This window comes from Spinacia oleracea, chromosome 1 (assembly GCF_020520425.1).
Source record: "Spinacia oleracea cultivar Varoflay chromosome 1, BTI_SOV_V1, whole genome shotgun sequence".
NCBI classification, from domain to species: Eukaryota; Viridiplantae; Streptophyta; class Magnoliopsida; order Caryophyllales; family Amaranthaceae; genus Spinacia; species Spinacia oleracea.
In genome coordinates, this window is record NC_079487.1 from 111,015,262 (window position 1) to 111,029,868 (window position 14,607).

Sequence of the window (14,607 nt, forward strand, 5' to 3'; positions counted from 1 at the left end):
TCAACTCAATTTGGAGATTTTTTTTTGAGAAACTTTTTATGTGCAACCGCTTGTATTTATGAGCGTGATACAATCAAAGTTATTTCTTTATACATGTGTTTGCCTGTTTGGACTTTAGATAGTGTTTTAGGACACACACCACAAAATTTCTCTTTCATTTCCTAAAATGTTTCTCAAGTTTAAATTGACCAAAATTCTAAGGATCTTTTTCTTAGAAAAACACTATTAAATGGAGTACTTCTAAAGTTCTAAGTGTAAAGTAAAACGCTTGAAAGTCTGAAATTGTATTTCCGTTGAAACTCTCATTGTATTGTCATAATGAAACTTGATCGTTTTTTATTTAATCATAACTAGCTTTTGAGCCCGTTCAAAAAATGGGTGGGCGACTGGGCGGTTATGTAGTTGTTACTATGTATTTAGTTTATCTTTTTAAGTTCAAATTTTATGGAGCTTGTGATTTTAGATAGAATATACTTCCTCCATTTTTTAATAATTGCACCATCTTGGTTTTAGCACTATTCACATATTTTTATATAGTTATTTTTTGTGACTTATATGTAACGAAAAATATATTCATGTGAGATCTTGTTAGATTCGTCTCGAAATATATTTTCAAATTATCAAATTTTTATAATTTTTTAAAATGTATAATGAGAGATATTAGTGGTTAAATTAGTGCATTGGCAAACGTGAAATTCCAAATGGTGCAATTAAAAAAATGGAGGAAGTATGATTTAAATAGAGGTAAATTTAAAAGGTTGAAAGAATACATAAATTAAATAGTGTATTAATATTGAGTGCTAATCGGGAAGATGGAGTGAAAAATGTTGAATGAATAGATTGGTAAATTGATGTTAATTGTATGAGGGAGATAGAGTTGTATAATATATCAAACAACAAAGAAAAAATATAATAAAAGCCAAATTGATGGAGGAAAGAATGGATGACACGTGTCATCTAATAAAATGTGGTTTTCCTTTTTAAATACTAGGTATAGAGTTATAGATTAGGTATAGATTAGGTATGGACACTTACCATGGGTTCGGATCCTTTTGGAGTCATACAATAACTCTACAATGAGTTTGTTTATTCCTAGTCCTTAATTAAAATTAACGGGTCGGATGCTACTAATAGGGGTGAACACATCAAGGTACCCAGTTAAAATTCCAAAAATCGGAACCGAAACCTGTTGAAACAGGTTCCTTAATATGGGAATCGGAATCGGAACATGTTGTAACAGGTTCCTGAAAATGAGAACTGGAACCGGAACCTGTTGCAATAGGTTCCGATTTAGGGTACCCTGTTATTTTAATATTTTTTTTAATATCTTATTGATATTTTATTGAAAAACTATATACTTTATGGTTTGGGCTTTGATTTTTTTATAGATTGGGCTTAAGTTGTAATTTTGTATTTATATTTTCCAAAAATTAGAGCTCGAATTGTTTTATATTTTGGGCATATGAGACATTTTTATATTGCCCGGTTCTTTTATTTTGGGTACTTCATGTTAGAATTAGTGTGTACAGGGTACCCAACAGGGTACCTGTTTCAAAAAATTGAGAAACGGAACCGGAACCTGCACAACATGTTTCGGCAAAAACCGAAGGTTCCTAACAGGTTCCGGTTCCGATTCAGAGTACCCTGACTTTTTGCTCACCCCTAGCTACTAAGCCAAATAAATAATTTAAAAACCTTCAAATCTTCTACCAAACTATAATAAAGTAGATTTAGCTAATGGATCACAATCAACCTAGTTACATTAATTTTGGCATTTCAATTTTCTGGTACAAGAAATTGGGGGCCAACAAAAATCAACCACCAAACACTACTCTAAAGTCTAAACCAAACATTTTGAATGGTTGAGATTAGTTGACTAGTTATAATACAAGATGGCCGAATGATTTGCATTCATATGCTAATTCCAACCTAGCCTAGAACAGTTAAATGTATTGCCCTGCCCTGGTAGTTGAAGTATTCTCTAGTGGTTTTGGTAGTTGAGTTTGGGTACGTAGTTGAGCTATGTAAGATCTATTCTTTTTTTTGTTTGTCCCGTTTGTTTTTCTTGACTCGTCTTTATAAAATTGTATTCGTATTAAAAATAATTACGAGGATCACAACTTTACTCTCACATAAAATACATTTGATCCTACAACTTTTATATCTTCTCAATACCAATCGACAAAAGATTAACAGAATAAAAAATGGTTTGTTTGGGAAAACAATTGGGGTAGTTGTTGAAAAGCCATTTAATGTTATGTGATGAGGATGATACGATTAATAATTCTATTATTAGTCAATGAGAGCATTGCTTTGTTGGTACAACTTGGCATTTTCTTGCTTTCTTTTACTTGTGGAGTAGGTCTTACTTTTGATAAGGAACAGCATACGAATTTTCAAAAATGAGAAAATCATTTACTTTCCAAGGTCACATACTTTGATTATCGATTTGTTATGGAGCACTTATTCCGAAAAAGATGAAAAGAAAAAAAAAAGCGTAACAAGTATTATCGGTAGGAGCGAGTATTAAGATTTAAAAGAAATAATTCGAGTAGATTTCTTGTCAATTAAAAGAAGTAAAAACATTAAATTTCCTCTTGATCACAAAGTATGATCTTTAACTAGAAACCATGCAAATTAAAATCAGAAATGTTGTCTAATACTACTTGCAATATTTTTTTTGTCCAAAACGTCTCTTAACATGCAAAGATAACATCCATACAGAAATAATTTTCAAGTCTGTAAAAATTTCCTGCCTCTTCCACAAGAATTCATGTACATGTGAAGTTACTATAAATGTCGAATGCATTACGGAGTCTGTAATGCTGTAACTGCAGATAAAAAGATCATTCCATTGATAACTGACCGAAAGCAAATTCGAGCGCAACCAGACTTCAGAAGTAATTTGTGCAGTGATTACCACATAATAGTACAAGATGTATGAAGAGCTGAAATTAGTAAATAGTAATTGTTGGTTCTGACCAGTGTTACCTAATTCTCTAATCACCCCCACGAACCGCGAACCAAATAAACGAATTATAACATGAAAATAGTACAATTTTGGCCTAATTTAGCAAATTAGGTAGCGAATTGCGTACCCGTACCCAGTCTCATACTAGCGAATCAAGTAACAGTGGTTCTGACTTGTGATGAACTAAAAACTCGAGTGAGTTGAACGGCCTTCTTGTTTGTATTTACTTCTAAACGGCTTCTGTGGTGTGGATTGTGATCGCTGCCTCTCTGCGATTATCCTTGCACTAATACCACACGGACTTAAGAAAGATGGTCCATTCGTTTTCCCTTTTGCTTTCCCTGCAATGGTTCCATTCAATTCAGTATATAAACCAAAAGTTTGTACAACCTCTGTTTCATAAAGATCTTTACAGTTACTATTTGCACAAATATTAAGACAAAGTAGAAAAGTTGGTTGAATATAATAAAATATGGATAAAGTAAGAGAAATGTGTAAAAAGATGGATGACTGTAAGAAAAGAGAAAGTGAGTGCAAAATTGTTAATATTATGGGGTAAGAAGGATAAGCTAATTCATGTCCAAAAATAGAATAAAGCAAAGTGTAAAGAATATCATGAAACGTACTAAAATAGAATGTGTAAAGATCATTTTGAAATGGAGGTAGTATATGACAGTAAATATACAAAAACATGCTTAGTTGCGCGGTGTTCACCTGTATCTTTGGTTGTTCTGACACTGTTAGATTTCCTCAGAAGTGGAACCTTCTTATCAGGGAGTTTCTTTTCAGAAGTCTCACTACAAGCTGTTCTTGTTTCAGCAGGAGTTTCAGAACAAGGGGATGATGATGTATTGCTTTTCTTCAAAGGAGAAGGTCGTTTCTTCTCAGGAACTTCTGAGCAGACTGATCTTGCACGGTTCACTAGGAAAGACGAGTGACCAGCTGCTAAACTGTTTGATTTCCTAAACAATGGAACTTTTTTTTCAGGGATTTCCACACTCACAGTCCTTGTTGTATCATGTGTTTGCAAGAATTGCTCGTCTGTGTTTATACCATTAACCCTCCTCAGAATTGACAGTCTCTTCTCAGGAATCTCTAAACACAATGACTGTGTGTCGTCAGCTGGTGAAGACGAGGTCTCTAATATATTAGCCATATCATCCAACATATGAGCCGAAATAACCACCTCACTATGTGAATCCCAACTCTTGTCTTTACTTATTCCATTAAGCTTCTCTTTCTCTGCTAATCTGTAAGAAAACAACTGAAATGGAATCTGTGAAACAGGAGTTAATGTTACACTAGCCTCTAATGGGAACTTCTTCATAAACCCTGCTTCTATATCACAAAAATCTACTTGAACTATTGATGGGATTTCAGGTTGTGCAAGATGAGGGTTCATCACAATCATCCTCTTGATATAGCGTAGTATCCTACATATTGATGAGAAAGCCGGTCTTTGAGTTGGATTTGTTTGCCAACACCTTTTAGTCAAGTTTCCAAGATACTTTGGTAAAGCAAAAGGGAACAAAGGCCTCTCCCCTGCCTTTATATTTCTACTCATCTTATCACCTTGAAGGTGCCCATCTTCGAAAGGAACTTTCCCTGTCAAAAGCTCAAAACAAAGCATCCCAAAACTATAAACATCAGCTTTCTCAGAGTACTTGTGTTTTTCACTATTTCCTGGTCTTTCTTGTTCAGTCAACACCTCAGGTGCATGCCAAATAAAAGAGAATATTTCATTCTGGTTTGGTGATGGGGAGCCTCTAGAAGGCACAGTTTTAACATCCTTCAAACCAAAACCAGAGATTTTCGCAAGAAAGTTGTTGTTCCCTTCTGAAGATGATGAATAATTTCTAGGTTTGATAACAACATTTGAAGGGTTCAAATCTCCATGATAAATCTTCTTAGAGTGTAGATACTCCATCCCTCTCGCGATTTGAAGCATGATATCAACAGCAGCTGGGAAAGAGAAGGGAATCCGCCTTTTTGAACTACAAACCTCTTTTATATAGCTGTTTAGATCTTTACTCATCAGCTCCATCAAAAGGAAATACTCTCTTTTTTCCTCATCGTGAAATCCACACAGATACTGCGCGACATTTGGGTGTGAAAGAGAGAGCAATGAAGTAATCTCAGAATTCAATAAAGCAGGCTCACCAAAAAAGTGTCTCAAAATAAAACTCTCCCCTAACCATTGTACCTCTTTATACTGCATTCCCCCTCCTAAACGCCTCCTCACCTGATAATCCTTTGCTCCAGTTAAAACAGAACTATGGAAGAGTGATTCTTCCCCATTCATTTTCTTCATGAGTAAGTCACTAAGCCGTTTTTCTTGTTTACTCAACTTCTTCTCCTTAATCATTTCCAGCAAAAGCCATTGATCCTCTTTCCAAACCTTACACATCCTATGCAAAATATCCTGTGAAATCAGATATTGCTTCCCAAATTTCCACATAAAGAGTTTAGGATCATTCCATGTCATGTCATACTTGTTAGACAACATGATCCGCTTCTTCTTCATCTCTTCTAAGTCAAGACCTGATATTTCCCCGGCTGTTTCAATCGCTTCAATAACGATTGCAAAGTAGCAAAGCAAGTTATGCATATGAGTTTCAACACCATCTTGATTGTTGTGAAAGTATATGGCTTTCACCAACCAATCCTTGGAACAATCCATGCATTGTTTTATATAAAACTCTGCTTCTTTAAATACTCTATGAAGCTCTTTTAATGGCTGTTCTAATGCTTTCCATTTTGTATTCTTCTCTTCTAATTTCAGGTTCATCTTAATCTCTTCTGATAATGTCTCAAAGGCTAAATTAAACATGTCAAACAACAAACTGCACTGTCTTTTGTTCATCTGAATATTGTCTTCCAATATCATTAAGGCTTTCATGCTTCCTAGTACTTCTCCTATTTGTCTAAACTGCTCCATTTTCTTCCCAATAAACCAAAATTCAACAAAAATAAATTATGAATCTTTTCAGATTTTAATTTTTTTTATTTTAACAAGAAAAGAGATATAGGCTAGTCTCCACGAACATACCAACCTAACTCATTCTTTCAGATAATTGTAAGATCGAGAGACCACATCATTACACGAAGAGAACCAATACACCGTTGTAGATCTTTCAAGGCTGAGATTCGCCATGAAGTCTGCTGCTTAATTAGCAATTGGTCTTGATAACTTCAGATAATGTACCTTGTAACAAAATGTGTGGATAATCAGGAGAAAATATATATATTATTATGTTGAAAATATACTATATAATATCTATTGATCAATAGCAATTTGCATGAAGACGACTTTAAACAATAAACAATGTTCATGTAATAAAATGATTTTAAACAATAAACGCATATATTTTCTGTAAAATGAAATTCAGCGGATGAAAAATATAATATACTATTAGCCAGAATTCAAAAGGGAAAAAAACTTACTCGTTGAAGAAATAAAAGATTAAAAATAATGTAAGCAGGATCTAATTAGATTCAGAAAAAATGAAAATTAGTTGCCAAATCCCCAAGTGGGGAAAAGAGAGATTATAATGAATCTAGCAGTTATGAAATGAATGACAGCCATTTTTTTTATTTTTTTGAAGGAATTTCCTTTTATTTATTTAAGGATTAGAAGGAGATATACTTGTAATTTTAAAAAGATATTCTTTTAAATTTTATCCGCAATTTAGAAGGTGGACAATGATGCACCTTAAGAACACAGGCAAATAGCTAAAAGAACATTACCTTACATGAAAAGAATATGAATGTATCGATTATTGGTGTTTCTAACGTATGCATCTAGTGCATAGATTAACTAATAGGTTGGATTTTCAGCCTTCTTATTTTTATTTATTTCTTAAAAAAAATGAAATACGGACTAGTAATATTAGTTTTTATAACAAAAAAGTGAAATAATATATCGCATGTTTTTTGGTCGCAATGTATGTTTTTGTATGTGCATATATGTCTTTTTAGTTCATCATGCTCATAGTAAATCATTGTCCATATCCACGAATTGAGTTTTAACCGCTTTTTTCATAAATTCTGGGATTATTGTCAACATTTTGAGAATAAATTCCGTACTATCAAGTCTTATTTATACGAGTATATGAAGATGAAGAGGTGATCACCGGCAAACTTGACCGAGGACGACAGAGAAGATTGATAGGATTGGATTTAGTGGAACGTTAGAGAAAAAGAGAATCTTGTGTGGTACATGAGACTTGCAAAGGTAACATCAACACTATGGTCTATGCACCAAGCTCAGCTTAAACCATGCGAATTGGTAAGACCAAGTTTTAATCAGGTCGGCTAACCTGCTGCGTAACTAAGAGTTCACTGCTGCTAGCCTGCTACCATGCTACTCGGAAATTGGAATCAGCCCTAAACAGTGGGAGAACCTAAGTAGGTGCTGCCAGACACGCAGTGACACAATCACACAGGTCACTATGGACTATAGTAATTATATGTCCAAACTGAAAAAGAACAAGAAATTGAAAAACTAGTTCTACTTTACAACCAAAAGTTCAAAACCAAAAAAAATAGATAGTTTGGAATTTGAACTTTTAACATGTATATAATGGTTTATCACAAATCTTAGAAAGAACTCCCGAGTAACAATACAACAATCATGTATTAATCCCACTAAAGCAAAGGACTCCAAGTAAGGACATTCCCCAGAGAGAAAGAAGATAAGAAAGCAAACAGAAACTTGATCCATCCTACAGAGCAACCCCTTAGCAGCTACTCTAAACAATTGTTTCAACAATTGCATACTGTCGCCATAGCGCACACACACACATAACAATGTAAACCAGGAACTCCTTGCTGCAAACCATAGTTAGAGATTAACGAAACTAACCAAGCGAATAAACCATTCTTTCTGAGAGATGTGGGCCAACGACCTTCATGTAACTCAACAATTGGTTTTCCAGTTGCACTTGCTTAGCTGGGCTAATAACTCGTTGCAATTCCTTCAGTCGATCAGAAAAGGAAACAAAACAAAAAAGAAAACAAAAGCAATGTCAACTAATCTTTAAAACTGAAACAGAGCTAAAAGAAGTCACTGCTTTTGGGTAGAGTGACTTTCAATAAAAAATCTGCTAACTAAAGATTTTGAACCTTGCTTAGAAACAAGCAACATTTTATAAAAATAATCTATATACCTTGTATCTTAGGCGAGATCCCCTCAAATCAAGCAAAAGGCAACCAACATCACCATTCTCAGTTGGAGCTGAGGCAAGATGATTGGTTTCAGGTAACAGTTCATCTTCTGATGAATCAGAATCACTCATGTTCTCATCCCCACCTACGTAAGCATCATTCAAATCTTCATCACCGAGGTCATCATGCTGCTGATCCAAAAGCTTTCCAGGTTCTTGGGTTGACAACAAGTCCCCGTTTCGCATATTGGCATAATCTGACAACACAGCATACCGAGCTCTATCAAGCAATGGTTTTGCAACATCAAAATGAACCCACCTACAAAAAATCAGCTTCTGTTACGGAAAGGGATAAAGACTCCAACCACAACTTTCTACACAAGATCATAGACATAGCTAGGCAGGATGACATGTCCAAGTATTAACAGACAGGGATATTGCTATTAATGCTAAACCTTATCACCCAACCCACACCCCTTCAAAAAAATATTGACAACCCAGCCGGACAAGCACTAAGGAAGCACCATGCACCTGATTAATCGATTATGAAAGGTAAGGTAATATAGCTCAACTACAAGGGCCACATGATTCAGTAAGTATAAATCACTTGATTCTTTCCCTCAAAAAAATCACTTGATTCTTTGTATTCATGAACTTATGCTACTTATCACTTTCAGGAAAATAACTTACTCGTAACGAAGAGGACATAAAAGTTCTGATGGCCGATAAGCTGCTTTGTATCTCATTTTGCTGCAGGAGTGAATATAATAGCCAAGATAATAATACTGAAGGCAGGGACAATGACGTTGGTTTTCCTTTACACAACTTATCTCTTGCAAGACGGAGTATTTACCAAGTGATAAAAAAGCAAAATCAGGATCCCAAAATAAATATTTGCTCGACAAACTCTTAGGAAGGATATCTATCACCCCAACTGCAATGAGTCGCCCATCAATCCGATACTGTTGGTGGAATGAGCCAAACCCACAAGAAGGAACAGTGTCATCACCAGTTGGGGGAACATATATCAAGGGCGTATCAACCAGAAACCTCCGATACGATTGCTGCGTGATGTCACCAGGTTCATCATCGTGAACTTTTGTCTGATATTTTCTATACAGCGCAAACTCTTCCGGGTCAAAACTGGATCTATTTAAAATGATTTCCAGTTTCCGTTTCTTTCTCTGAGGTTTTTTAGGTATGATGTCATGTCCTTTACTTTCTTGCACCGAAGATTCTCTGGGAACAGCTACATGAGAGTCTTTAACAGTATGGACCTCCTTTACTGTACAGTAGAAATTTAAGTGTCCATTGCAGGCTTTTATTGATAAATCAGGTACATCTATAAGATGCCGCAAAGAATTTGCCAACTCTTCTGAAATATGTTTGGGAGATAAATCATATGAAGAACCTTTTATAACCAAACTGTTTTTCTTAGTCCCTGACAGTCTGACATCATTGTCATCTGACTTTGCCCGTCTCAATAAAGCCACTAACTGAAATGAAATATTGCTTGTATATAACAGATCTTCTGACCCTTCAACTAACCGTCTCTTTTTGGACAGTGAAACCTTTTTTACTATACCTTTAGGATATTGAACATCACATGGTAAATCCTTACTTTTAGCAAATGATTGGATGGCAACATCTATTTGTTTGGATAGAAAATCCAACAACTCTTCTTCCTTGGCATTCTGTTCATTTTTTCCTAGAGATTCCATTCGCGATGAGTCAGACAATTCATCACCATGAGGGAGTACTTGTGAGTCCCCTGATTTATCTGCAAGTTCTTGTTTTTTACCATCCCATATGCCATCCAAGTACCTACACATTGATCACACAAATGATCAACAGAACAGCAAGGCAACGCAGGTTACGCAGCACAAAAGTTGAAGAATGTTATCATCAGGCGAAGAAAAGGGAATAGTTGGGTGCTTCTATAAGGCACTTTCGAGGTTTCACCAACTTGTTAGAAAAAAGAAATCACATAAGGGAAAGGTTTAGTGAAAAAAGATGCCAAACACAAACAGTGGTTAACTATAAATCAAGTGTCTCGGGTAGGATAGTCTCTAGCCACATAAAATTTTGACTCTTGATGCGATATAGAGCCCATAATTCCTTGTGCAAAATCTTTTCTAATATTCGCTTGGAAATGATAAAATTTAAGATTAAAACATTCAAATTTAAAATCAACTACGTAAAATACTAAGCAACTTAAACTAGAAAAGCTGATGACAGTGATGAAAATCATCAAGGTTGCATTCACGTGAACTCCAAAGTTAAATATAAGTTGAGAAAGTCTGTAATTATACCTTTGCATTCGTCTGGACACCCGAAGTTGCTCTTTAGAAGGAGAAAAATTATCAGCTTTTAGTCTTATGGTATATGCAGGGCAGCATGTCGTTTCCATCTCAGGTTTATACAGAAAACTACCAGATCTTCTCCAGCCTCGGTCCAGAAGATCTGTGGGAAAAACATCAGACATCCAATGTAATTGCCAAACTAAAGCCAAAGCACTAGCAAATAAGAGAAAATGTTTAATGCTTTTGCATGATGATTTATTGATTTAACAGGCCAATTGAAGAACGACAAGGGAACTTCCCCAAGTTATGCACTGAAGCAGATACACATTTGAACACCACACGTGGAGCTCATCTATCTCTTTAGGCTAATAGATATTCATCATAGATTTTAGCTTAAGACGGAGTGCTTTGATTTTCACAGTTAACAAAACACTCATAAAGGCCTCTCTCTACATAACCGTCAATTTTCTTAATACTTTACAACTTCCCCATGCAGGAAGCTTACAAAAGCAACTAGGTAAGTTGGGTTTTTCCCTGCTTAACTTCCGTTACAAGAACGGCACATAAATCTCAGTAGGAATTTCTTTGATCTTCAATTGCTTTTCAAGTTTTCAGAAATCTACACACATCGGACGAGGGAAACTGTAATCATGCAGGATGAAAAAAGGTTTCAGCTGCAAACTCTACTAGTTTAGCGCCCAACTCCTATTACTTCTTGGTTTTACTGAAGGGAAGTACTTTTTCAATTTGATTGTCACTGTACTCAAATCTCAAGTCTGGATACCCAATACTGCACAAGACCAATCCTCTGGTCAACTTATTTTACACTCATAAGGGGGCAAGGGGGGTTAAGATCAACCATTCAACCCCAATTCCCGTAGTAGAAGCTTAGTTGAACAATTATATACAACTGACAAATATTTACTCTTTTCAGAACTTCATCTTCAATCCTTAACAACTCAAAACTTGTGAAGAAAGACTAACCGATCGCCACTCTTCACCCATGCTTGCAGGTGACATTGAATGACAAAAACCTGCAAAGCCTTGTGCAGGTGCCTCTAATATTCCTTCCTACATTAAGACCTTGAGATAAAAAAGGTCGTAGTGCTCATAAGACCATTGTGACAAGAATCCTAAAGAAGGTAAGTAGCAACTAAGCCTATTTCGAGTGTTACCAGATTGTATTTTCAGCTTTTTTAAAAAATTCGGATGAAAATCAAGGAAAATTAACTCCAGTTTCAAAGTGTTAAACCAGCATAGTATATTAGCAACTCCAATAGTTGAAGAAAGGGACGTGGTTGCAAATATTAAAAATGTTAAGCCAGTAGCTATAAGGTGCCTACACCACTGTTGCACATTTTCTAAATTAGCTTTGTTTGGCAAATTAGTTTTGTAGAGCTAGTTAACTTGCCAAATGTAGCACACAAAAAAGGTCCATTGAGCCACTTGGCCTGGGAAAGGAAGGTCTGGGTACGGAGCTATTGATAGTGAAAGACTTTCATGTGGTGAATTGGGCTTTGTCAGGTAGATTTCCCTACACACAATGGAAAGATATTCTAGATATCCTTTTTGGATGAAGTCCGATGATACACAGCAGAGCAAAGAGTAGGAAAGTAGGAAAGAAACAAGGAAGTGGAGTCTATTCCTTCCGTACTCCCCTTTATTTCCCTTTGCTGGTTAAGAGCCCTCATTGCGAATATGCTGGGAAGCTGACACAGCAACAAGAAAATCTAACCTTCAAGCTGAAGAAAAAAGGGGAAGTGCTGACTTGGCAGATTCAGGGGTACCAGGTAAGAATGTGAAGAAGAAGCTAAACTAAACTGCTCCACCAAGTAAGAACATGGAGGAAGAAACAGGAACAACTGCCTAATACTCGCTGCTGTTTGCTGCAGCGCTAAGACAAATACATGGAATAAGAACCACCTTAATCATGTCAAAGCCTCACAGACCTCTATGATACTAGATGATAATAACATAAACAAACGGGAGATAATCAATCTCTTATACTAGAAAATTTCTCTATAACAAGATACATTTGTAGTAACTATGACAAGGATATGATTGTATTAATATGACAAGATGCCAAAGAAACCAACCTTGATAATCATAAACTGTAAGGCTGTTTGCCCATAAACCTGCACAAATGAATAATTGCTTAAGCTTAAAGCCCTTTGTCAAGTAGAAAAGAAAGGAATCAATGTTAGAAGCACGGCCATATGAACTACATAAACACTTCGGGAAACTCCGTGCTTCCAAAAGAAACTTCAATAATCAAATAATCTCACTCATATCTTAACATTCAAGACAATACCCTATGTTTGCAGGAAATGTTAACATCAACATCATTTTTGCCACAATATAAACAGATAAAACACAATATATCACCCAGGAAGCAAACAAAGCTATCACTACCACTAATAAATTAGTAGCCCTTTGAGTTTGCGAAGAGTACTCGCAAGAAAAGAAAAAAAACATGTCAAACCCGAATTAAGACTACCAACACTTACATAGTTTGATTCATTCCAAACATACAACATGACACATAACTAATTGATGTTTTATCATTACATTCCCCAATTTGAATTCTAAGAATAAAACATCACCAATCATCACATTATATACACATAAACACTGATTCAAGCCAAATTGCCCCTTTTTTCCTCCTAACATGAATTACATAAGTGATAACAACATTAAAAAAGAAAAAAGAAATGCAGTAGATGTTTTCAGATTAAAAGAATCAACGATCAGGCAATTAAAATCAGCTAAACACTACTGTATTTGATAAGAGAAATACTCCGTATAGAGAGGGGTAAAGATTGACCGTGAGTGGTACTGGAGCGACGACCGGATTTACAGTAACCGCAAGTGGACCGACGCCTTCCGACATCAGCGACAACGCTTTCGCCACCGGCTGCTCCGCCGCTACTGCTGCTACTGGCATCGTTTTTCATCATTCGAACACTTCAAAGACAATTACACCTTCGAAATTCGGCAACGAAATCGGAATTCAACCAATTGAAGATCAGAAATTATAGAATTCTAGAAATCGAAAAAGTCGATTCGTGTTTTCGTGGTCTGCAGATTCAATCGGTCAAACTCTGAACTCTTACTTTGGAGAAGGAAGAATCCAGATGTTGTCACTACGAGGGGGAAATGGAGGAATGAAAGTCTTTGTAAGTCGAACGTCTGTAATTTAAAAAGAAATCAGCTTGTTGGCTGGTCAAGCGGGCTAAAAGAAGAAAACGAGTTTGAAAGGAGGGGAGGATTGAGACGAAGCACTCTTGTAACTTAACTACTCTTTTTGCGTTACTCATTAGAGGATCTTCCATACAAATGTCCCACAAGATAAGTCGATAATATGACTCAGGCTTGATTTCATTTAGGGGGCGTTTGGTTGGGGGTATTTAGGAAAGGGAAAGAGAATCAAAAGGAGTGATTTCCTTTGTTGTTGTTTGTAATGTTATTTCAATCATTCCCTTTACCCCTTGATTCCCCCAAATCCCTCTATATTGATTCCCCACCCCCCCTAAGGTATTGGCATTCCCTTTCCCTAAGCCACCATATACCCTCAACGCACCACCACATCCACCATGACCAACTCATAACACCACCTCCCTCCACCTGAGCCACGCTAACTGTCAACCTACCCTCGTCGTCGAACCACCGTTGACCACCCATCGTTCGCAATAGGAGGAGTCGAGAGGGAATCGCGGGCCAGTGGCTGGTGGACGGGTGGCGTCGATTGGTTGGGAGAGAGGGAGTCGCGGGTCTGGTGTTGGTGGACTGGTCGGCGAGTTTGGGGTTGGTGGGTCGGCGACGATTGGTTCGGGGGGAGAAGGAGTCGCCGGTCTGCTGTTGGTGAACTGGTCGGCGGCGACTGGTTTGGGAGAGAGGGAGTCGCGGGTTTGGGGTTGGTGGGTCAGCGGCGATTGGTTCGGGTGAGAGAGGGAGTCGTCGATCTGGGGTTGGTGGACTGGTTGGCGGCAATTGGTGGGGTGGTGGACTGGTTGGCGGCGATTGGTGTGGGTGGTGGGCTGGTGGTGGACTGGTGGTGAATTTTTTAGGGTTTCCTTGGATTTGTTCAAACAAACAACTCTTGCAATCTAAGGGATTTACATTCCATTCCATTCCAAACCCTTTCTTGATTCCATTCCTTTTACCCCGT

The 14,607-nt window shown here is 36.8% G+C and overlaps 2 protein-coding genes across 4 annotated transcripts; both read right to left on the reverse strand.

The window, feature by feature from the left end:
- Positions 1-2,893: 2,893 nt before the first annotated feature.
- Positions 2,894-7,378, reverse strand: LOC110802160 (uncharacterized). 2 transcript variants are annotated; one of them, XM_056839693.1, is made up of 4 exons: positions 6,416-7,284; positions 6,025-6,176; positions 3,686-5,912; positions 2,894-3,312 (listed from the first exon to the last, which is right to left on the reverse strand). In XM_056839693.1, exons 3-4 carry the CDS (start codon positions 5,907-5,909, stop codon positions 3,155-3,157), a joined length of 2,382 nt encoding a protein of 793 aa, XP_056695671.1. In that variant the 5' UTR covers positions 5,910-5,912; positions 6,025-6,176; positions 6,416-7,284; the 3' UTR covers positions 2,894-3,154. The 2 variants fall into 2 exon arrangements, with proteins under 2 accessions (XP_056695671.1, XP_021863283.1); XM_022007591.2 differs by lacking the exon at positions 6,416-7,284 and adding an exon at positions 7,291-7,378 and having other exon boundaries at positions 3,686-6,176.
- Positions 7,379-7,499: 121 nt separating this feature from the next.
- On the reverse strand, positions 7,500-13,749 carry LOC110802162 (arginyl-tRNA--protein transferase 1). Of its 2 annotated transcripts, XM_022007594.2 has the most exons (6): positions 13,264-13,749; positions 12,536-12,574; positions 10,449-10,599; positions 8,827-9,960; positions 8,140-8,455; positions 7,500-7,947 (listed from the first exon to the last, which is right to left on the reverse strand). In XM_022007594.2, exons 1-6 carry the CDS (start codon positions 13,394-13,396, stop codon positions 7,831-7,833), a joined length of 1,890 nt encoding a protein of 629 aa, XP_021863286.1. In that variant the 5' UTR covers positions 13,397-13,749; the 3' UTR covers positions 7,500-7,830. The 2 variants fall into 2 exon arrangements, with proteins under 2 accessions (XP_021863286.1, XP_021863287.1); XM_022007595.2 differs by lacking the exon at positions 7,500-7,947 and having other exon boundaries at positions 8,172-8,393; positions 13,264-13,744.
- Between the last annotated feature and the right edge of the window lie 858 nt (positions 13,750-14,607).

What these genes read in the sequence shown, in the direction of transcription:
- LOC110802160 (XM_022007591.2), bottom strand. Translation starts at nt 5,909, where the DNA reads ATGGAGCAGTTTAGACAAATAGGAGAAGTACTAGGAAGCATGAAAGCC. An exon ending in CAGAACAACCAAAGATACAG is followed by an intron (nt 3,313 to 3,685) that starts GTGAACACCGCG and finishes GAACCATTGCAG; the next exon opens with GGAAAGCAAAAGGGAAAACG.
- LOC110802162 (XM_022007594.2), bottom strand. Translation starts at nt 13,396, where the DNA reads ATGATGAAAAACGATGCCAGTAGCAGCAGTAGCGGCGGAGCAGCCGGT. An exon ending in TACAGTTTATGATTATCAAG is followed by an intron (nt 10,600 to 12,535) that starts GTTGGTTTCTTT and finishes TTTTTCCCACAG; the next exon opens with ATCTTCTGGACCGAGGCTGG. An exon ending in GTGTCCAGACGAATGCAAAG is followed by an intron (nt 9,961 to 10,448) that starts GTATAATTACAG and finishes ATCAATGTGTAG; the next exon opens with GTACTTGGATGGCATATGGG.